Source organism: Drosophila grimshawi, unplaced genomic scaffold, assembly GCF_018153295.1.
Source record: "Drosophila grimshawi isolate 15287-2541.00 unplaced genomic scaffold, ASM1815329v1 contig_44, whole genome shotgun sequence".
NCBI lineage: Eukaryota > Metazoa > Arthropoda > Insecta > Diptera > Drosophilidae > Drosophila > Drosophila grimshawi.
In genome coordinates this window covers 14,180,122-14,205,710 of record NW_025063240.1, presented here as the reverse complement: position 1 = coordinate 14,205,710, position 25,589 = coordinate 14,180,122, and the positions used below count along the sequence as shown (strand labels likewise).

Below are 25,589 nucleotides of genomic sequence, written 5' to 3'. Positions count from 1 at the left end.
CACTGTTAGTGTGTGTGTTCTACAATGTGACAGACTGCTGTGCTTTAAAAAGTGTGTCTCTATTTGCTTTTGACTGGATCATTGCACTTGTGTTGGTGGCGACACAGGTTCTGCCACACAAAATTCTATGTGAAAAATATGCTGCACAAACAAAACACAAACATTTATCTTCAGTTACAGAGATTGCTCTTTATTATTAATAGTTTCAATTATTAATTATTGTTACTGAGGATGGTGATGGATCCAAAATACAATGTATAAGAGAAGGGAAATGAATATACATATATTGCCACATGTAAACAGCTCGTCAACCACTAAAATTCGCTGAAGTATTTCACAAGTGTGAAAATCCCGTAAAACCACCTAACCAAATCGTACAACAATGTCGACAATAACATTAACAATAACAACAACAAGTTGTTAAAGTTGCGAAATACACAAGTTTAATGTGCGAAATATGTCACTTTGAAACAGGGCAGAACGAAAACAGTAAAAGTTGTGACAAGTGAAGCGACATAGTTCATTGGTTAGTGCTAAAAACTTTCAAGTGACAATTCTCTGTGACATTCAGTTAGTTAAAGTATCGTTTGACTGTGATAAGCGAATTGTCATGTTGTAAATACAAGTTTTAGTTGCTACTTAATTGAATTACAGCCAATTTTATCAAAACACAAAAAATGATGTTCCAACACTAAAAACACTTAGCTAGATGCTGATAAGTAACTGTAAAATTGCATATTCGACTCGGATAAAAACAGACAGCCAAACAAAAAACAAAGTTCAACTTTGTCCTTATGATCCTTTCATCCTTTGTTAGGTAGTACACTTTTAAGAAAAATTAAAACTCAATCTCAAACTAAAAGTTACTTCAACTATAACTAAAATATCAAAGAGAAACGCAAAAATAATAAGTTTTAATTAAGTAATAAATCTATACACTTTACTTGACAAACTTTTTTATTTTATTTCAAAATGCAAAGTGCAAGAGCAATAAGCCGAATCGAAATTTTGTATGCTGTGCGAATATATAAACTTTCTTAAATACTCACTCAAATTTAAGAACTATGATTTCTGAAACTAACAAGTTTTTTAAATCTGCATCTAGACTAATTGATAGCTTCCCAATGCAGTTAGATTGCCAGATAAAATGACTTTATTTATGTTGTTCTTTGCATTGCAACGATTGGCGTTTCTGTGTGTGTGTGTGTGTGTTTTTATAGACGTTGCCCATTTGCAAATTAAATTGCGAGGACGCAGTTCGCATACATTTAAAAGTTAACTCATGTCACAGCGGATATTATCATCAGCGGCATTTCTGGATTTTTATAAACAACTGTTCACTTCTCTCTCTCTCTCTCTCTCTCTCTCTCTCTCTCTCTCTCTCTCTCTCTCTCTCTCTCTCTTTCTCTATCTCTCTTGAGACGCCTAGAATTCTGATAACGTGAGCTGCAGCTAATGATTTTTTGCTGGAGGCTGACACTACTGTCCGGCAGTCACTTCAGCTCAGTCGCTCTGTCAACCAAACACAATGTCCCATAAAGCGCTTAAGCACTTAAGTGCAATGTGGACCATCTCAATCCTCTGGGCGAATTCGGGCGAGGAGAAGCAGCAGCTTGTCGCGCACCGAAAACAAAATTCTAGAATTTACAACTCAGTATGCTGGAGTGACCAGAAGATACCCACTAACCGGAGTAGTTTAATTTCATCATATATAAAACCACATTAAGATTCAATTCAAATATACAGTGGCGCTCAAAATATTCTAAAATAAAATATGAATATTTGCAGATAAACTTCTGTCATTTTATAATTGAAATATGTCTTTCGCTGAATATACCCATTGCAATATTTGTATAGTGGGTATTAAAATGACAGCTGTCCACTAAACGGTGACTTGGACTTGACTGCTGAAATTTGCGCGTTTGTATGCAAATGCCAAAAGCTCTGTTCGTTTGTTGGCATTCATCCAGGCATACAAATACACAGTCATATACACACACACACACACTTACACCAACACACAGACACACATTTATGTATTTATCTTTATACATATGTAAGTAATTGCATCTATTGCATAAAACACTCTCGCTTCATTTAACCGTCGCCTTCATAGCTATTATACGATTGAAGCCTCATATGGCACCATTTGAGTTTTTGCTCTCATGCGAAATTGATTTCAAAGTGCCATGACATTTGCATATGCCGCTGAAAACCAAAGCCAGCCAAATGCCACAGGCATTTCTGCAGGTTAGCAACAGAAACAGAAATAGCAATATGCAAAGTAAAGGATCAGCAGGTTGCACATTTTGCGCCACTATGTTTGTCGACAGACAGCTGTGTGGAGTTTAGACTTCAACCTTTTAGTGGATTTTAAGGAAAATTTCATAGAAGCGAATACCGCAGCAAAAAACTGCAAATTTATTCATATATACAAAGCATAAGACATTTAAAGCGAGTGTCGACGGTTTAACTCCCTTGTAGTTGTGTATACAAATAAAAATAAAATCTAAATAAGCATTTACTTTTTAATGTCAATTTTAATGCCTCAGATTGTTGTTGATAAAAGGCTTTAGTACAGACAATTGACAATTGCTTATACAGAGTATAAATGTGTAATGTATCTCTGGTCATTGCTCTGTCAACTATTTACATTTAGTTGGCTATCTAGTCGTTTGTTGTCCCACATTTTTCTTGTGCAATCAGCTATCACATCCCTTTCCCCCTTTGCCATATGGAAATTTAAGCGATTTGTTCAACACGAGCATATGTTTAATGTTGATTTTTCATTTGCTCTGTTTGGCATTGTGCATATGACTAAATAAAGTCGGGCCTCATGCTCCCAAGTGCTTGACACACACATCACAACAACTGGAACAACATCAACAACAACAATAAGAAGAACAAGTACAACAAGTGTAACAGGCGGTGAAACCAGAAAAATGGCAAACCAACCAAATCAAGTGAAACCCTTCATCATGTAAAAACATTTTTCGGGGACCAAACCGAATGCCAAAATCGAAAACCAAAAAAAAATACAGAAAAAAAACAAATACCAGATTTGACATATGAGCAAGAAACGTGCGTAGAACTTTTTGCCTTTTGCCGTTCCCCAACTTGTTTTGTCGGAGCTGCTTGACAACAATGATAGCGACAATGAAGCGCCTGCCACAAGGAGCAGGGGTGGAATGGGACTTAAACGAATCCCTTTCCAATTCCAGCCTGTCACTCGACCTCCCTCTGTGGCCGACTGCCGTGTCGAAAGCGCAATCGTTTCGGCATATTTGTGGGCTTTGCTGTTAGTTTTTTTTCCTCTGGCATTCTTGTTATTGTATTTGTGTGTCTAGGAGAGTCTAAACAAAGCTGAATGAATCTTTAAGCCGAAAAAGCCAGAAATATACGTAATAGGACTTCAACTACTTTTCATTCTGTCTCTTGTCTTTTAAGTAATATGTTGGGCCTTCAATTCCTATGCCTACTCAACAATCAAATTTTATGCGATGTCATCTTATATATTATTAAAGCTGCTCAACTCAATCAGATCAGCTGTCAATGTCAGAATCGATTCATTCGTTTTAGCTTTCCGTCACTCATAAAATATTGAAGTAATATATTTGCTTATGCCTGAAATTCAACAACATTTCACATTTACTTTAAATGTATTGACATTTTTCTGCGACAATTGCAACTGATTTTTCAACTATCCGTGACAAACAATATCATTTAGATTTGCTACTTAAAAATAATAAATAAAAAATAGGTACACATCAAATCAAAGGTATGTATAATGTTAATTATTCGATGTAATTTGTTGTATTTTTTTCAGGTCGTGAAAACCTAGCCAAAGTTCATTAACAAACCTAAATATCCGCAAGGATCCCACATACGCACTGTCGGACAACAGCTCTATTCTATGGTTATAATATGTTACCGCCAAAGATGCATTACCTAAATGCTACCGATGACGCAATTTCACGAAGCCGGGCTGATGAGCAAACCAATGCAGCGGCAGCTGTATTCAAATCTTGGGAGCTTCCTATGCTTCCCAAGCACCCGACCAGACATAAGACGGAGAAGAGTCCAACTGGAAACCGGTTGCCACCCAGCAAGCCAATTACTCCACATACCGTTGGCAAACATTTGAATTTCAACAGTAGCGATTGTGGCAGTAGATTCACTGCAACCAGCAACATCCTGTCAAGCGAATACCCACAAAGCAAAGCAATAGGCGAGAAATCTAATTGGAATAGTCAAGATGCTGATTTCAATGGTTTTCCGGTTGGGCATGTCTCAAACTTACTCTGGGACTATTGCAAGGTGGAGGGTAAGGGTTTGGGGCCCAAACAAAAGTTGGCCAGCCTGCCGCTGGATTCTCAGGAGAATTTAATTCTCAACGATTTAATCTACTGTTTGAGTGGCATACGTGGCGAGTATATTGAGCCGCAGCCGCGGGATCTGCAAGCCAAGGGCATGGACAAGTACAAGACGCACTTCAGCGTAGATAAGGAGCTGGATAAATCGCTGAAGGAAATAGTGCATGAAATCTTGCCGCTGGCCTCACACTTTATGGGCATCCAGAGAGCAGTTGCGGCAACGGAGCAAAGTGGGCAGGTCATCAATGCGCTCAATGCAGAACTGATTCGAATAAGAAAAGATTTCTATGTGCTGTTGGCGCAGGCTGAGGAGCAGCTGTCCGATAAGGAGCTAACGCTTGCGAAGCTTCACTACTATCTGCAACCGACCACTTGGCTTATGGACGACATCTTCATCACCGTGTCGGAGATACAGTTGCAACATCTTCAAGGTGGTGCCGTTCTTTCGCATCTCTGCGCTCGCATCAAGCAGCTAGAGAGTGATCAGAGCACCCGGAATGCGTTCATTGAGCTGGCCAGTAAAGCGGCTGTGCCGTATATGAAGATGCTCAAGCTTTGGATACAAAAGGGCGTTATCGTGGACAGTAAGCGTGAGTTTCTCGTCGAAGACAACAAGAACATACACCTGGCAGAGCTGTCTCCCGACGAATACTGGGAGAAGCGTTACACACTGCGCTCCAAATGTATACCCACATTCCTTGAGATGCAATCGGACAGAATACTGCGCACTGGCAAGTACATTCAGGTGATCCGGCAGTGCGGTAAACAGGTGATGAACACTATGGTATTCAATTTGGAGTTCGATCCAACCAACGACCAGCATGTGCCTGTTATCAATGATGCCTATTTCTTTGCGGCACACACGCTCTATGATGTGCTGATCAATGATCATGATCTAATGGGACATATGCAGTCGATTAAGCGTTATCTGCTACTTAATCAGGGTGACTTCATCATGCAGTTTATGGATGTCTGCGAGGAGGAGCTGTCAAAGAATATAGGAAGTGTGCAACCCTTGAAGCTGGATAATCTATTGGGCCTCTCGCTTAGCCTGTCCTCGGCACGCAGTGATCCCCACAAGAATAATCTGCATTGTGGTTTGCTTCCCTTAGACTATTTCACTCAAATGTCACAGCTCAATAAGCAGGATCAAGAAGAACCCAGTGGCTTCCAGAGCTTTGTCTTTACCTACGAAGTGAACTGGCCCATTTCGCTGGTTATTAATCGCACCGTTATGACCCAATACCAGATGCTCTTCCGCCAGCTCTTTTATTGCAAGCATGTCGAACGCCAACTGTGCAAAAGCTGGAAGGAGTACTCGATGAAAATTACACCACATGAAAGTTGTGTGCTTATGGTGCGTCAGCGCATGATGAACACCATCCAGGATCTGGAGTACTACATGATGGTTGAGATCATTGAGCCCAATTGGAAGATCTTCATTGAGAAGATGAAGAAGATACAGAATCTGGAAATGCTGCTCTCGCTGCAGTCGGATTTTCTCTATCTGTGCCTAAGGGACAATATGCTCGCCGAATCGTCACATTTCAATCGTGCCGTTTTTAAGCTATGTGAGATCTGTCTCAAATTCTGCAAATTCATTCAGTGCGAAAGCAAGCCGGATGAGATGATTGCGTTTGGGGAACAGGTGAAATGCTTTGATGTGGAATTTACAGATACGCTTATAACATTCCTCAAACAAATCAAAAAACTGTCCGGAAATAATATCACCGATCGTTGTATGAACCTCTTACATAGAATCAATTTCAATGGGTTCTATACCGACAAAATCTTAAATGATTATTAACATGTATGCATAAATACCACAATATGTGCATACATATCAATTGTGAGGAAATATTGAAGCATTCAATAAATCAAAATATTTATTTACGATTGCTGTCTGTTTAAAAATCGTTAGCAATGTGAACAGAACATTTCTCTGCTACTATCTCATATCACTTCTCTTGCATTCTCGCCCCATTTTACAGTATGGACTTTGCTCCTGCAAAATTCATAAATGTATTTGCCTGTTCATGCCCACTTTGTGTGTGTTTCGGTGTCGCCCCATGTGGCAGAGGCAAATATTTATATTTGTTTGAAATGTGTTGGCGTTGGTGCTGCCGCCAATGCACCCCGCCTTTCCCATTTTCCCAGTGTTTTTGATTGTGTCGTTTTGTGTTGCCTCTGCTTTTGTGGTTTGTATATCGTTGCCACGAAACAAAAAACATCGTGTAATGAAACACATGAATTGAAAATTCAATTTCATAAAAGGCATTTATGGAGCATCATTTATTGCAGTGAAAAAATACAGAGCCATAGAAAAAATTGTGTAAAATATTTAATAACCCATTGAAAACTTTAGGAATTATGTAGATAAAAAGATTAAAGTAACAACAATTTAATTGTGACATTGTAGTTACTAACTTTACGGATTATAAAACGAAAATTTATTGAAAGCCCAATTGAACACTTGAATAATGACGGCAACAAAGTCTTGTCCAATCTTATCATAACTTTTGGTGTTGCATAAGCAAAGCGACAGGTGAGATGACAAACAAGATTGAATGATTACCAAGTATTGATTAACTGAAGTGGGCCAAGGATCTGTTTATATACAAGTATGTCTGTATGTATGCCTGGGCATATATAATGTATAAGTAAACGAGCAATCACAGGGAGGCAAGAAATTTGTGCAAATATTTGACAACCTTAATTTGGAACGGTTTCTTAATACTGCGCACACAGCATGAATATTATTATTACTTCTAGAATGTAATAAACCTTGCCTTGTAGGTCTGGCAAAGTACTTCAAACCGATTTTGTTATATTTAAACATAAGCCCTAAATTCCAGTTCATTACATTTATGATTATTATTAAATGAGTAAAAGAAGCAGACTTGGCAGATAAAACAATAATAATAACTTTTGTCTCCACTTGCGGGTCAAATTTTTCTGATACCCGTCTTAGCGTTTAATCTTGAGAGAAAGACTCCAATAAATTTTGAGCTGCACGTTGACCACAAATCACCAATCTGTCAGTAAGTCAGGACAAACTGAACTGTATATTGATTTTATTTTCATTTTACTTATATGTTTTCTTTCGATTAACGAAGTTTTCATTCAAATCTGATTGTAATCACAACAATGTTTAAAATAGAAACGCATTGGATTATTTCACTTACTTTATCGACCATTGGCAAAATATGAAGTCAAAACTGTATAAATAATTTGTTGCCTGGCTAGCTATATAATAGCCATTGTTGCTTTCCTTTGCTTGTGGTCTGCTATTTTTTCTCACTCTTATACCATTTAACGCTTCAATAATTTATATTTCACTTTTACAAATTGGCATTTCAATGTGAAGCTGACAAAATAGAGAAAGTATGTTAGTTTAAATAGCTGTGTCCTGATGATGGATACCCTATACTCATATACTCATATGCACATATTTATTATATTAATATATATAATATATTAATATATAGTATATACCTACTTAATTTTTCTATAACAGGTTATTCGAACTTGCAAACGACGCAGTTTTCGGGTGTTTAAAAAGAATTGCCTACTTTTGTGCGCATAATTACTTTTACTGCTCAAACTTGGAGAAAGTCGAGAAATTGCTTGAAAGTAAGGGGGATACTAGACTTATTTTATACTGAAATTTAAAACCAATTTGTTTGAGTTTCCTTTTTGCCGATGCCGTCAGTCTTTTTGTGCTAATTAAGCCAAGCAACCAAAAAGAAAAATGTATTTTAAAAGCGCTTCCCAAAAAAAAAACCGTTTGGCGCTGGAAAAGTATTGTCAATGCCAAAGTTTTCATCGACCCAACTCAGGGTCCCAACAATTCCCCGACACCTAAATATGCTTCCTGTTGCGTCTCGTTTGAAGTTGTCTGCTATTTGCTTCGTTCAATTTTCTGCCAGCTTAAATGCAAATAAATCAAGCGCTTAGCGCTAGCTAGAAGCCATTCCCTTATTCTGTCCCCTTGCCCAACACTTTGACCATCTTATTAATTACTCACAAAATCTTATTAACGATCGTGTAGCGCAGTATTAATGACTACAAAGTGAGTCCTTAAAGCCAAAGCTGCAATATTAAAGTAAAAGTCTATTCCAAATGAATGCATATATAAAAACTAATCAGCAAAAAAAAAAAAAAATTAATTTCACAACTATTTCATTAAAAAGTTTTGTTACAAATTTTAATTAAAATGTTGCCTTCTTTTTTTTTCTTCCTCAGCAAAAGGCAGCGGCTTTTGTAAAATAGCATTAATCACAATTAAAAGTTATACAAATTGTATATTGAAGACATTGAAGTGCTTTAGTGCTTAATTAGTTTAAATCAATTTAATTTCAATGTTGGTGTTTCATGGAAAAAACTTCAACAATTTTTAAATTTGATTATATTATAATAGTCTAGTTATAATAAAATAAAAAACATATTAGATATTCAAAGTTCATGTGTATACACTTAAAAAAAAAGTGAAAAATTTAAACAACCAATTAAGATAATTAAAAACCTATGAGGGTTTGTAGTTGCTGCATTCAAAAAGAAACACTCTAGAAAAAAGCCATTTTTAAGTGCCCCAATACAGATGAGTAGAATGCACTTGCATTCATTTCATGCACAGATGAATTGCAGGTGCACTTATTAATTTGTTTGTCCCACCATCGTTTGTATGTTATAAAAAAAAACTGATGAACTATTCATTGTTGTGCTGACATAGATAAAATATTTGTATATTTTTCATGAGTCAGTCGAAAAATGTTAAAAACTGTAAATGTACGCAAAATATTGGGGATCAAGTCACATATAGAAATATGATATAGAGATGTGCGTAGTTGTGTGAGAGTGGTTTGTCATTAAGATAAAGCGATGTCTGCATTTTGTATGCAATAAGTACAGGATGTGCATCCTGTACAGGTTATGGCAGGGTTGATGGCATTTTGGCTCAAAGCCCTAACGCTTGGCAACAAGCACGTTGTGCAGTTTCCCGAAATTTGACCATTAAACTAAATGATGCAGATACCAACTGTAGAGGCTCGTTTCAAGTGGCGTCCCGATGTGTTGGGATATCATTGGGTTTGCTGGTGACAGATTAAGTGTTGGCATTCATAACGAAAGGTTTCTAAAATTAGTTAGATACAAATTTGTAATTAGTTTTATGTTACATGTGCTCAGGACACCATTGATCTGAATAGGTCGCAAAGCTGTTTTTGTTGTACAATCTTACACTTCCTGTAACCATACTCATTATTATTTATACTAGTAAGCTGAGATGGCATCTCTTGAATTGGCAGCAATTTTCTAACTAAGCCAGTGTCTAATACCCACACTCTTAAAATGTATGCCTTAATATTTAGTTGTTAGCCAGCCTCAAAACAGAATCGAGAACGCAATTTCAACAACATAAACGCAAGTGAAGTGACTCCCAAACACTCAAGCGACATTCACTAATTAAACTTAAAAACCCACAAAAGCGCATAATGCTCATTAGCGGCGAGATACCACTCATAGACATGATGGCTTCATTTCAGCAAGGATTATGGTCTGTAGGATGTGGCTGGTATTATCTTATGCTCTGTAACCAGCAGCGCGATGAGTGGACGGTGGCTGTATCTCTCTGAAAATATGAAGAACACTTAAGCTTTCTCTTTTATTTCTTAAAGTACACACAAATATGTTAAGTGTTCCTGCCGGACTTGCACAATTAGACAAATTCAAATATTAAACTAAATTCAAGTTTAGTTTTTAAAATGATCTGTCAACTCTCAATACTAACAATCTGTCTAAAGGGTATATTTGAGTCGCGCCTGTTTCTGGATAGTGCTTGTTACTGCTGTTGCTCTTGGGTTGCACAAAGCAAACAGGCTCCGCTGTTTGTCATATCACCGCTAATATAGCCAAGCCGGTGGCTGTGGCTTAGCAATTGTGTGTGCTCAATTCCATGGGTCATGTGTGTAAGTGTGATTGTCGAATGTCAAATGCCAACACAGACTGTCAGCTTGAACTTAATTGCCAGGCGAACACGAAAGCACGAGCACAGTTTTCAATATCGGATGAGACATCGAAATAATATTGCGCAAATTCCAATTACATATTCATGAAGCACAACATATGTGCATATGCATATGATGTGGACTTATTTCAGCATTTGCCTAATTGGAGTTAATCTAAAAAGCGCATTACATCGAATGCCATTGACGACTGCAGCCAGTGGCAAACCACTTTTTGACTTAAGTATGTAATATTCTTATTAGGGCTAAGCGGCTTAAATGCTTGTAAAATATGGAAGAACATTATTTAACTTCTAGAGATGTGGGTGTGTGTGATTTTAGCTTAGAAGTCCCAAGAGCAGGCCTCAGGCAACTAAGTGCCTTACGCAGGCAAAGATTAAACACAATTATATAATGTATAACAAATTATACAAGCTGTTTACAATACTCGAGTTTAAGTAAGCTATGCCAAGAGTATTGACTGCAGGCAAACTTGTTGAGAGACTGGCGGCAGTTTCATGTCTCTTGTGCAATCAAATTGTAATTTATTTCGTGTCCTTATTTAGCTTTTAATTTATGACACACACACACACGAACCAAGCTGAATGAATGGTCCATGTGTCTTTAATACTCACTGACAGTTTTACACGACTCACCCTTTGCTGGCCAGCGATAAAAGCCACATTTATAACCAACCGAACAAAGACAGAGATAAACACAAACACAAAGACAAAGACAAAAGCCCCCGGTAGCTGGCAAAACTGGACCAAATGCTGTTCATTGGCGTTGCTGTTCGCCGCCATTTTTTCAATTTCCACTAATTTATGTCAATTTATTTATTTATGTGTGTGCCGCAGTGCAGCTCTTGTCGAAAAACATCCACGTGCCCTGTAATTACAATTTGTTATCGCTTTAATTTAATATCGATAGCAAGCGCATGAAATTTACATGAATCGAGAGGCATCATTCCAGCACATGACCCCTCTTGTTTTTCCCTGGATGCTTGGAGCCGTATGAACTTTGTATATCAGCTTATTTGGGCCGCTTGTACTAATTTGATTTTACTAAATATATTAAGGGATATCAATTTGTTGTGGTTTGCAATGCCCCTGGGTTTGAATATAAAAATCGAAGAAAGTAATAAGAGAAGCGCCCCTTATCATTTATTTTATTACTACGCAGTTATAGGCAAAAAAAATATTTGGGAATTTCATTCAATTCAATTTTGTATTATTAATTTATGAATATAAATATGTGTCCATCAAAGAATGCCAGTAACTCAAGAGACCCTCGCAGAATTTTCAAGTTCTCCAAGTTTTTTCAGCCACCTTCCGAAACAGCTGCCTGTGACAATTCGAGGACTTCATTAGGCATTTCTTGGCCATAGAAAATTAGCCAGACATACAGTCAAACACCATATAGTCTCGTCCCACTTTCCATCGAGTTGGGCGAAGGAGACTTGTTATGTAAATTTGAGGAGGGTCTTCACTTAGGGCGCGTGAAGTTCTAAAAAGTAGTTTTTGGATTTGTTTGCCGTTTGTTGTTTGCTTTCACTTTCTGCGTCCTCAGCTCGGCATGTGTTGTAGATTTATGGCTTAAAATGAAAATGGAATGTGTGTAGGTACGTTCATAAGCTATGTTAATGCATGAGAAGGGCGAAGCTAGTAGCAAGTTATTTAAGCAGCTTATAAGGAATTTAAATTGCCAACAAATATTTGTTGTCAGGAATTTAATAGATTTTATATAACCTCCAGATTTTTGCTTTTGGTCGCTAGACAATTAATTCGATTTTGTTTGACCCTAAATAAAAATTTAAAAAATAGACAGACAACACTTTTGCTTAAAATATGTAAATCTCTAGTATTCAACTTTTTTCTTTCTTAGTGTCTTGAGCACTTTAAGAATTGAGTAACTTTAGCCAGATACAAATCGTATTTATAGTTGAGGTTGGTGAGTAAAAGTCTGCATAAAATGCAAGCTTCGTTATGAAAATGAAGGCACTCCAGTTCCGGTCTCTCAAACACATTCCGGAGTCCGTTCTTTACTCTACGGTTTACCTGTCAACTGTCTGCCAACTGTCAAACCTTCGCCGTAAGGCACTTATGTAGCCAAAGCGGAGCAATCTGCTTTTACATTTTTTCTTTTTGCTCCAGCATTAAAATTTTGCTATGTGCCGTATAACTGTGGGTTTGTGGTTGTGGCGTGTGCACGTTGATTGATTGATTGAATTTTGATGCACATTGAAAATTGCTTTTCAGTGGCCAGTGGTGCCCGTGGTTACAATCTGTTGGAGCGTCGCAGAGAATATTAACATACAGATTCAACAGGAAAACCCTAAATCAAAGCACATAATATAAAATCTGAAGCTTATTTTAAGGCAAATGCAATTTTCTTAAAAATGATAAATTCATACAAATGACGAGCCCACAAAACCAAAACGTTTCTCGACCAATTGACCACAATAAATTGTGTGTACTAAACCACAGGCAAAAGCCGTCCCACATTTCCTGTAATTTTAATTGGCAAATGCAAACATGGCATAGTGTGTATATGCATACAAACACACACAGCCATAACTCATTAGCCGAATGGCAAAACCATAAACTGTGCGCTGAACTATTGCAAAACTTGACATGAAAATAAATAGAGAACCAAGAGATGAATAATGGGAAGTGCCCCACAGCATTTGCAGATAGATTTACAAATAGCTAAATAGTATAATAAATATACAAATAATTAGAGAACTGCCCCAAAATGAAAGCGTGCCTAACGAGAATGCTAACACTATTTGGTGCCTCAAGCTGCTAGTTTTAATACAATATAGGATTTATATTACAATTTAGAATTTATAGCTATTAAAGTTCCTGAGAGCATTCATCAAATTTGAGCTAAGAAGTATAAAAATAAATTAAATATTCGTGAAACAGACTCGCATATAATAAATTTGCATGCAATGGCGGTCATTGTTGTGGTAACCGAAAAAAAAAAACTAAAATGCTGATGTGGAATTATAACAATGAGAGCATTGGCGATGACAGGAAATTTCAGACATACAATAGTATATACGTATATTATGGAATTGGGTAAAAATGCACAGAATTGCAGAAACCAACAGAATTTTTGCAGAGTATGCAATTTATGCACCAAAACTACAAGGCAAACTTTGTGTGTTTTTAAATAGTTTTTTCGGTAGTCTTAAAAGGCAACAGAGCAATAAAAATGACCAGCCTTATGAACGATTCAAGTCCCACGCTCTACCAAACAAATTTTTATTGCTGCTTGTACATAAAAAACGAAGTTTTATGTGTATTTTTTTGTGTCTCTTTTTGATTTTTTTTCTCCTTGTCACTTGAATGCATAACAAAGCATAAAGCCGCGCCACGCATCAACAAATCCGGATCAAGTCTGAATCCTCTGCTCATCCTGACATTGTGAGTACTCCATTTAGCAAAAAAAAAAGGACTGAAAAAAGGACGAGCTAATGATACAAATGTCAACGCATAAAAAATTTGCATAGCACGGTACTCGAAAGAATCGAAATAGAATAAGAGATTGCAAGAGCACAAATTGCTTGCGTCTGAAACTTAAATTTATACTTTGCTATGGATGGATGAAATTCAGCAGAAATCAATTCATATGTTTTAGAAGAACTAAAAGATTGTGAATCTCTCAGAAAGCGAAACAGCTTTAAAGCAAATATCCGCCAACAAGACGAGCACAAAATTAACTATGCCACAAATTTCGTCAAATTTCTTTGTAAAGCTCATCAGCCAAGACAGGCCACAGTGGCCGCAATGTGTCAACTCTTTGGCATAAATCACGGCTAGGATAACAGCGGTTCACAATGTTCACCACAACAATGCCACAAATGTCAAATTAATTTAGCGCGCTGGCAGCCACCGGAAAAACCGCGTGCGCCTTTTGGTTTTTCAATCAAGGTGAAAACAGCTTGAGACTGAATCAGAGCAACTTTGGACTAAGTTGAACTGAATGCTTGGCATTGCCTGTCACGTTTTATGAATTTGCCGTGCTTGCGAAACTGGAGGACGACAGGCTCACTTGCCTAAGACCGCCGAAAAACGAGCTGACTGGTGAAATTGTCAATGGCACCCTCTTAGATAACTCGCCAGCAGGCTCAAACAGCTTTCAGGACCCCGAAAACGAAAGGCGAGTGGGCGCAAAAGTAGGCTGTCGAGTAGCTAGAGACTTGGACCTGGTCTTTGACAACCGAAACGCAACAACAAACACGCATAAATTTCTCAATTAGTAGTCAAGATGCGAAGCAAGAAGGTTGCACCAAACAGAACAGTCCGATAGGAAGTGGCAAGGATACTGCCACTTCCCATATTGAGTAATCAAATGTCAGGCCATTAAGTACGCCTTGCGGTTCTAGCTAGTCCTTTAGCGGCACACACATAAATCAAATGGTGCGCGTGGCCGATTGCTCCTCAAAACTGACACATTATTAATGGAGCCGTTGAGATTTTCTAATTACAACTAAAGAGCCTGATCCCAGCAGCAACCCATGGCAACAACAATGCTCTGCACTTGTCTTGTCTGCTGCCAGCACTCACAATCACAAAGGCCAATGTAAACAAGACGGATGAAAGTTGAAGTTCTCAAGAACGCCCCAAAAAGTATGCTTCAAAAAGTGTATGTATTAGAAGGAAAAACGTTGGAGAAAGCAACGGAATTTCATTCTCTGAAAAAATATAGAAATATAATAGAGTATGGCCAGCTTCATCAGGTATTTGGCAACATGTTTTACATCTATCTTACTACGTGAGAAACTCATTTAATCAGAGCCTAGTATTAAGAGAATTAGAGGAGATGTGACTAATTAAATACTTTAAAAATATTTTAAGCTTAAAAGCATCACATTAAATCAAAATTGTTGTTATAGATTCGAAGTTAATCTATACTTCATTGTCTTCTGGGTAGTGTACCCAATTTTCGCCATTGTTGAAACAGAATTGCTTTTTTCTTGATAATTTTGAACGTAATTTGGTTGTCTTGCACAAACAAACGGCCCACGTCGACGTTGTTCACGCAGTCCGACAGAACAAAGGCCTGCCAGGCCAGACCTCTGTTCAACTGACCCGTTCGGCAATTGTGAAAATGTAGCTGTTTATTTTGTTGCCACTGCTGTCTGTTTGCCGTTAGCAATTAGAAATTGCACTTCGTTATTATTAGAAATGCCAACGGTATGTACTGAAACCAAGCTAGATATACTTAATAAACCGACTTGGTAAGCTGATTGCTATCATTGTACTGCCTAAGCCAAACTACCCTCGTCACAAACACGATTTATGACGCATTATTAAGTGGACGAATATGATTGCGGAGCATTCGACCCCATCCAAATGTAACTATGCTTAAGCAAATAAAGAAAAATATACTCACAACAATAAACATTTATATTTTGTGTACTCTTTAATATGAGTGTTAATAAATCACAGGCATATTATATATATAATAAAACGCATTTTTAAACGTTTCATTCGACCGTTTGCGGTTGTGACATAGTCATAATAATTTAATTTTTCTTCTTCAAGTGCTATGAGGACTAGTGAAGACATAGGTGTGACAGAAACTAAAATCAATGTCAATTTTCGCTTCATTATTCACAGTGCACAGTACAGCAATATGGAATCGATGATTGGGGCAGCCACCGAATGCAGGCACACCCCAAATAACTCACGGCTATAGACTATAGCAGGTGCCAGCTGTCAACTCATGTTGCAGCTGCAACACGAGCAAAGGCATCGAAGCCTGTTACAAATTATTATCTGTCTTGAGGCGCACCATGGTGTGAATGATTGATGTTGTGCAATACGCAGCTGACAGCTCCTTTTCTGAAATGTATGTGTGTGTGAATCAATGTGTATAAGTGTACGTAAAATGCAATATGCGATCAACAATTACAGCAATGCTGCCATTGCTACCAGAGCCAAAGAGCCACTGCAAGTGAAAACCGGTTGAAAAAATAAATGTGGCACGCAAAATAATGAAAAAATAAGCTAAAAGGCAGAAGTCTCCTGCAATTCGTTATTGTGTTGGCGGCCCACGTTCAAGTTCCAACACTAGACAGGTCTCTCTCAAACTTATGACAACAAACAAATGTCTAATAAGAAACGGCAGGTGAAACTCTTGAAACAAACTAACTAAGAAAATAATAAACACAAGATACTACTCATATTTCTTATTGGTGGTCATGAATCTTTAAATTGGAGAACCCATTTACAGTACGACGCGAGGTAGGTCGCCAAGGGTGTGGCTCCTCATCAAGAAAACTCTGTCTCAATGTCAATCACATTAAATGCAAAACTCAAAGAAATTTGGAAAGCGAGTAAAATTTCTATACCCAAACTCCACTTGAGGATAAAACTTCAGAGTTAAGCTACTTTCTTGCTATAACATCAGAATGCCCTCTGCAATGATGGGAGTCAAAGCAGACTTCAAAGACTCCACTTTGTCATTAAAGAATTTCCGCTAGTTACTTTATACATCATGAGTACGTAGCTAATGAATTAAATAATCCAGAATTAATTGAGTTTGGTACGTTGGGAAATTAACTTAGATAAATACTTTAATGCTGGCCACTTAACTGGAATCCCAGAATGCAGGTCAGGATGCGTCTGTTTATTCATTAACAATTGCGAATAATTGCTGAAGCGTACGTGCTGGACACGGAGTCTCAATTACGCATGTACAAAAAGTATAATTAATGTTTTATTCATTTCAACCAGTTTTTCTCACTGCAGTTTCAGTTGCACTGCATTTTCGTAATGCTCTTTTTTACCCTTGCTTGCATTTTTCACTTCATTATATCCATAAAATGGTATACATTATTTTTATGTATTTTATATGGCTTTGTGAAGATAAAAGGGTTGCGTGGAGCGAAACTGAGTGGCGCCATTTTTTTAATATATATATTTATTGTAGTTGTCGTAGCGAAAAAATGGGCAAAAATTGGATCGAGGTTGACAAAAACAGCCTTTGGCAATTAAAGCAACATAACTGAAAGCTGGCAGCATTAAGGAAAAAAATAGTCTGCTTTTTCTACATCTTACTTAAAATTGAATACAGAATTGTTTACACTTAATTGCATTTATGTTGGCAATCCGATATATAAAAAAAAGTGTACTTTTTTTACTTATTTGATAAGAAATTTATATGGATTGTATGTACTCGTATAACCAAACTATAAAAAGTTCTGCAAGCCAATGGCTTCATATATAAGCTTAAATTTACCAATCTGAAAACTATTGTACTTTTGGAATTCTAAATTTAAAAGAAAATTTAAGCTTAACCGTTTTCAGTATTTCAAAATATGGCAAACAAATTAATTAATCCATATCCAAAACTATTGTATTAAAAGCATTTTTGCAATAAACTCAATTATTGTGACTTTTCTGTTGCTTTATAGTAATCACATTCATTGACAGACATGTTTGAAATTTCCAGTAATTTAACAGTTTTGCGGTTGTAGTCTGAAAAGCCAAATTTGTTAATGATGATTGGCATTTATTGATTTAGCTGCAAATGCATTTTGTATATAATTCGACGAGTGGCACACAAGGTCAAATTATGCCAGTAACTACAGAAACCACTCATACAAAATTGAAAATGCAACTGATTTTTTTTATTAAATATGAATGTATCTAGGATACAGCTGCTTCTCGTTTGCCCGACTTATGTAAATCTATTTGCAGCTACTTTACAGCTGTGACTCTAGAGAAGCACATTCAATATTAAATCAAAGTGGAAACTGAATAATTCATGAATGCAATTGAACTAACGATATATCTGAGAAGACAAAAAGTCGCAGTCAATTATCTCATTCGGTACTTTATCGAGATTGCCTAATGCCAAGCAGATTTCTGTGTTATGTCCATAAATTGAAACCTTCGATGGCACAAGAAAAAGGACAAGGCCAAGGAAAATAAGTCAGGCAACAAGTCTGCTCAGGAATCCCTCGGGCAACTGGTCACTACTTACCAAAGGATTTTAAACATTTCAATTTTTTTCCTTTGAGAAAATGCTGCGTGTGCCACAAAACCACACAAAATGCTGTCTGGAAAAACGCCTTTGGTGAGCAATTCGTAAGCTGTCTGTTTCCCACATAATTGGCAGCGGATCAAAATGGCTCATTTCGAGCTCTTAGCACGTGCAAGGGAAAGGCAAGAAACCATCCCAACTGCCAACTGGCGAAATAAGTATTTGTCGACAATCGTACGTTCTCTTGGAGATCATTAAATCAAAATAATAATATTAAGCAACGACCTCCTGCTTCAGTCATTTTTGTACTAAGTGAAAAAAGAAAATCATAACAAAACGTTGCCTACTTTATTGCTTAACCAAAATATGTGGTAGTCAAGCAACAGGTTTGGTATATTATATTAAAATCAGAACATGTTGCACAACATTTTTAGAACATTTGCTTAGCAACTGTTGGAGTCAAAAGCAGCGCATGCGCTTTCAAAAAATACTCAATAAATGAGTTGAACACAAAATTAGTGAGTTTTATTTATTTGATTCTTTTTTGAGGGCAGGCGACTTGGAAAATTGCTCCATTTTTGTGATGATTTCAGAGCAACGACCGTAGAGTTAAAAGTTACGCAAACCATATATGATATTTCCGGACCATTAAAGTACACATTGAAACCATAAGTTGGCCGCAATGTGCGTTTGTTGCAGCAGCTGTTGATCTGCAAAAGGGTACTCCAAATCATCTACATAACAATTGGGCCACATATATGAATGCGAGTGTGTGTGTGTGTTTGTATGTGAAGGGTCAGGACAGGATAGGAGTATCTTTTTGATTTCCGCAACAAATTAAATTAAATGTTGCTTGTAATGTGATTGCAGTTGAGCCAACGGCAGCGGAAGCAGCCACCAATTGAACAGCAAACTGCAGGAAGCCAACAATAAAGGCATTCCAACGTTAAGAAGTAGTTAGAGGGAAGGAAGGAAGTAGGAAGCATCACTCCTTGGAGGGAGAGCTGTGGTAGCCACTGCAGTCAAAGGCCGGGAAACAAGTGGTGTACGACTATTTAAGTGCGTCCATGTGACGACTTCTACGACTTGGTCGACACTTTTTATTGTAAGTGCTTTGCTTTAACATTTCATTGAATGTACTTGCTCTCTCATCTTGTACTTGTTGATGTTATTGTTGCTACTGCTGCCGTTGTTGATGTTGTTGTATGCATTGTTTTGTAGCACTGCTGTTTGCTTTCAACTTGTCGCTTTGTCGCATTCGCCATCGTTGCTTATCGCACGAGTGTCAAGCGGCTTTGGTGAAGGGGATGGGGATGGCGTCGTCGTCGTCTCAAGTGTCGCCAGGGATAATATATAAAGTGGATGAGTGTATGTGAAATTGTTTTTTTTTCCAATTCTCCCTAGATATGTGCTCGTGAGCTGTTGTCAGAAGAAGAAACCACCCAACGCATATCCAGTGGAAAACGTTTTTTTTTGTATATTTAGTAATTTAAACAGTTTTTTTTAAATCAATTACTTATTATTTATGTACGCCAAAATGCTACTTTAAGAAATGTTACTAAAATTGTGAATATTTAAAAAAAAAAACTTATTTTCACTTTCTATTACCAACTATTTGAATTTGTAATAAATGTGGGATATCATAACCATCACGTTTGAAGCAATTTCGTGAATGAAACAAACCAAAATGAATCGTGACTGTAATGAATGTCACGTGACTGTCTCTGGCACGTGTGTGCCTTGCTGCTCTGTGGCACAATCAGAATTGTGAACATCTTAAGCATGGCGGCTGCACATTGGGCTTCTATATGTGCCACATAGGTCTGCCTCAAGTATTTCCTTCCTGCTTGTACACTAATTGCCGCACAAATTACTTTTAACCGAGTGGCTTTTGCTCATTGTGTTCTTGAAATTGCGTATATTGTTATTATGATTGTTGTGGGAGATTGAAGTTAGTCTACAAAACATTCAGTGAACAACGAGAAGAAATAGATTTTAATGACAAAAATATATAATTGTCCGAAGATTAAAAATAATTGCATCTTATAGCATTTCTTAATTTAATATTTGGGCAGCTGAACAATGAGAATTTAGGTTCCAACTTAAGGCCATACATCTCTAACTTAAACGTATACTAACTATTTATTATAGTCATAATCTACAGGTCACTTCGAAACTACTTTCACTTTTGGAGAGTAGACACAAACTGCTCAGTCCTTGGCCTTCGGCTGCCACAGTTTGTTGCTTAAGGCAGTCAGCATACAAATTGCACCATTTGGCACAACAACAAAAAAAAAACAAACTAAAAACTACATCAATTTCGTAGGAGCTCAGCTGATGACTGCACTTCAGTCGCCTCTTACGGATCTTTACGATTTTTCTTCTTCATTATGCGGCTTTCCGCCAAGTTATATAAATGCGTAAGTATTGGAATACGTCAAACGAAATGACAATTTCAAAAACGCTCCTGCAATCAGTTGAAGGTTATTACGAAAGTTATTTTTATTATTAACGTTACCTTAAATGTCTTTCAACCTGACCACAGTTGTTAAAATTTGAAAAAATAAGTGTACCTGCGCTTTAAATCGATATAAAAAAATATTATATGAATAATAAGTACCGTAGCGTTTATCTTGAAAGCAGCAAAATAAAGCAATAACCCTTATTGCCCAGAGTAGAACAAGAACAGCTGCAATCGTTGTTGATAATATTGCTACTTTGCGATTCTGTTTGACTTTCAATGAGGTCAATATAAGCCACAATGAGTACGTCGAAAATCAGTGGAAAACTATATTAAGAACGTATAAGAACGCTTCAGTTAAGAGTATTCGACTGGAGCATATCCTCCACATACTTTTTGTTTTTCATGACCTTAACTATATATTGTTCGCTCGAACAAATATATAAAGATTGTCTTTTATTTTTGACACTGTAAAGCATTTAACAAACTTTATTACCGTTACAAATTGATATTTTAACAGTTTCTTTTTTTAAATAAAATATACAGAAAAGATACTTGCATACATAAAACATTTATTTTCTCCAGTTTCAAGGTATAAGCAAATATAAACGACTGGTATTTTGTAATAATAATATATGACTGATTTTTATTCGCCGCTCGAGAAAGTTCATCAGCATGGCACCGCCCAATATTGGCCTTGTACCTACTGATGCATGTTGCTGTTGTTATTGTTGTTTGCTGTCAGTCAAGCAGTCACTGGGCGAACTCATGGCGTACACGAAATTCCGACTGCAACAAACGGAAATTGCATTTACACGCTTGCCTGCTACTGGCAACGCTATGCTCGACTGTTCCTGACCAGGGATTTTATTTTTTATTGCTTTTTTTCGTTTTTGGATTACAATGCCAGAGGCGTAAACAACTCACACGTATAAACACATATAGACACACATGCACACAGCCCAGAACAATCTCGGTATTAAACTCATCATCATCGCCACCAGCGTTGATAGCACTAATCACCTGTTAAGCAAACAACTCCAGTTCATAACTGTGAGGGCAATGTAAACATCAACGTGGTGAAAGCTGATTGCAAATTCTTATGGTAGATGACCGTCTTTAGAGTTTATCTTAGAGATGCACCTGAAATCACAGCATGAAGTTGCTATGTACAATATGTTTATACTATTTATATATTATTAAGGTTTTTAAACAACAAACTGTTAGGCAAAGCAAGGTAAACTCATATAATATAAAGCAAAGCCACACCCAATAATCCACTTATTCCATGCACATATTATATGAAGTAAATTCAAACTTACTTTCCTGATTCAAATGTTTTCATTAAAACAAATATAATAGCTGAAATTTGTTTTGTAATTTCGCCTTTTGATGTGGACTTTAAGAACAAAAAGATAACATTATCGAATGTTGCTCCTTTTGCTCTGTTTCCTTAACTGTGATTTCTGTAAGTATTTTCGATTTTACTCAACTCTAATTCAATCTTCCCAAGTTGATTGCCACACTACTTTGGTTGGCCTTCGGCCAAGCCGACAAATAAAACAAAATGAAGGCCAAACAAAAACAACAGAATAAACAAAAAACATGACACATTATGAAACTAAACTTGAAAATCTTGTAGGTGCAAAATATATATTTCCAAGCAGTGGGTAACCACAACAACAGCAAAGACAACACCCACATATGCACAAGATTAATCGACAAGGTATTTTAGAGTGCCAGTTACGGCATCCACATGCAAATAATTTGCGGCCTGAGCTGAGAGAGTAAACAAACCTAACAAGCCCAAGTTTGAGCATGAGTTGGAGTTATAGATAAAAATAAAGTTCCCCTAAACTTTTGCTCAAATCTGACACACTCATCAGGCTAGTCGGACGGGTACGGTCCGGGTATGGTCATAAAGGAAACACATAGCATACATCAAAGCGCCACCAAGCCGCAGGCGGTGCTGCCAGTGACAGATAAAGCGAGCAGCAGCTGTCGGTTTGTTTGATGGCAAAAGTTGAAAAGAAACTTCAATTACTTTTCACCTGGCAGCGACGAAAACAACACCGACAACAACAGCATTCACCTGAGAGAAAAAGAATTTTTTGCGTCACATGGCATTTATAATGGTAAAAATTAAAACCTCACATAGGTGGCTAAGTTGCTCAAGTATGAAGTGACCACTGAAAACACGAGCATCACAAAATCAACAAGTTAATAAATATTAAATTAACTCGTGTGTTTTTTATTCGATCAGTCTGAAATTTTATGGTGGCAAGTAATTTATTGTATTTCTGCTAAATCATGCATTGAGAATATTAGTTTCATCTAATATTGAATTAAATTCAATGCAAACTCTACTCGAACTTATGTTAATTATGTAACAAACATCATGAGTTTGCAATTAGAATCAGTTTAAATTGCAAGCCACTGAATTGCAAGCAAATCGAAAGCCAAAGCTAAAGTGCAAACTAAACAGCCTTAAAGTAACCTAATGCAGCTCTCTCGGCACTATTGAAAATGTATTACATGGCAATGGCGCCCAAATGGCGCTGCCATGGGTTTTCAGGAACTGTGTGGTAATTTAGGGATCGCAATCAATAACCAATGTATCCAAGCGACGTGAAAATGGTTGGCAACGATGTCAGCAAAAGGAAATTGAATTGCATTTAAAATGCATTTTCACTATTTTGTACGCTTACGCGGTGCTTAAGAGTGACAAGACGTATTTTCGGAAATATATCAGAGGATTATCGCTGCAAACGCGGCAGCCTTAAGAGCTTATATAGTTTGCCAAATATACAAAGTAACAGAAACACTGGACTATAAACATTTTAGTACGTTCTACTCTGTATGTATAGACAAAATAAACTATCTGTAATTACTACGAAAGACAACAAAAAAAAAAACATTTTAATGAAAAAAATCTCAAGAAATGTACGTAAATTCTTAGATATTTTCCAGCTGTTAAAAGTACACATTTTAATGTAGATTTTGCTATTTGGTACTCATATATATGTACATATCATATTTGAACAATAAACAAAAACTCAATTTATTTGCATTGTTTTTTACTTAGCCGACAAATGTAATCAACTTAACCTTTATTACATTGAAAGACGCTCATGATATGATGTAAACCGACTAGCCCCGAGGACACAGTCAACAAAGTTAACGCCAGTAAACCAACAGGAATCAGAGAGCCAGCTGGAAGGTTGAAGTGCAAACTGTAGCCAGCCAAGCAGAGCATAAAACTTTAAGCATTAAGAATACAACATTTCCTTTTTCTTTTTTTGATCTTGTGTAAGTTGGCCAAAGCTGCTTGTTATGCTTGAAGTTAGTTTGCCGGCACCAAAGATGTGCCTTTTTTTTATTTTGTGATAAATAAATGATAAATATTATGATCATTTCAAAATGATGGCTTAATATTTTAAAACGCATTGAGTATCGTAATATTTTTTGGTGAAACATATAATCTCTCAAATTAGATGCCAGTCCAACTGGGCACGCGTTCATCTCTAGCCGGAAGTGCATAGACTTGAGCTGTTGTTGCCACCGTAGAAGAACCCGGAACATTGGTGCATATTAAAAGTGCTGCAAGCGCACTTTGTGGCAGCCATAAGGCGACTTGATGCGATAATCGCTAGCTATTTTATGTAAATTGGTTTTTTGTTTGTTGGCTTTGTGTGGCCCAACAAAAGCGAATTGGGAGTGGCGTCTGACGTTAAGCTAATGTGAAACCGATAAGGTTACAACTTTAAGAAAACATTTGGCCACGTCAACATTCAATCACAGCTGGGATCCAACTCCGTCCAAATTATGCACATGATTGCGTTAATCAAGTTAAATTAGACTCAGTCAGTGGGGGAGCAGTTGAAGCGTTTCATTTATGATTTGGGCCGGGGCTCTAACCATGGCCGGTTTTTTTTCTGTAGCCTAATTGAAGTGTAAACAAACTGAAACAGCGTGACTCAATTTCTACTCTTTATAAGAAAAATGTACAAATTTAAACATAAAAATTTATAGACTGTTAAATATTTATTATTTATGTTCCATTTAGTTACTGCTCATATTAGTCTGTGAGTGGAAGGTAAATAAATTACCTAATTTAGCTGATAATACCAAATCACAGGAATAAAGAGCACATGAAAAATGTATAGCTATTTATTGACTAGACAAGTGGCTACCAATATCAGCACCAAGACCATGAGCGCTCATTAAATTGTTAATGCGGTTGGCTTTTGGGCTTTTGCGGGCTTTCATGCCCTTGTGCGTTCCTAAATCCTAAATCCTGACAGACAGCCTGTCACTCAACTAGGCCCGAAAATTGAAATCGAAATTTAAAATGTAATAAAGTAAATCTGAGAAATCACACGAATTCCGCAGAACAGATGTATGGCATGTATTACACATGTGTGTAAGCATGTGAGTGCTCCAGCGATTGTGGAAGCCAGCAAGCAATTTAATTATACGCGAAGTTGCCTGTTTTATGGCAGTTATGATATTTGACGCTGCTTCCGCTAACCGAGCGGAAACCGAAGACGACTGGCATGCAACCAGCTAACAGGTAAGCATTATCGAAGCATAATGAAGTTAAATTTGTTGCCTCGTGTATGAAGTCATCTCGCAGAGGATGACAAGCGGAAGAAAACGACAGCCTATTATTTCAGCTGAGTCGTTAGTCTGTATGTGCTCTTTGATTTTAGTTGTTTCCGTTTAATTAATGGTCATAAAGAAGAGTGTAAT

The 25,589-nt window shown here is 37.1% G+C and overlaps 1 protein-coding gene across 1 annotated transcript; it reads left to right on the top strand.

The window, feature by feature from the left end:
• The first annotated feature begins 3,718 nt into the window (after nucleotides 1-3,718).
• Nucleotides 3,719-6,217, top strand: LOC6556707 (gamma-tubulin complex component 2 homolog). The gene is made up of 2 exons (XM_001984236.3): nucleotides 3,719-3,778; nucleotides 3,827-6,217. Exon 2 carries the CDS (start codon nucleotides 3,925-3,927, stop codon nucleotides 6,178-6,180), a length of 2,256 nt encoding a protein of 751 aa, XP_001984272.2. The 5' UTR covers nucleotides 3,719-3,778; nucleotides 3,827-3,924; the 3' UTR covers nucleotides 6,181-6,217.
• The last annotated feature ends 19,372 nt before the right edge of the window (nucleotides 6,218-25,589 follow it).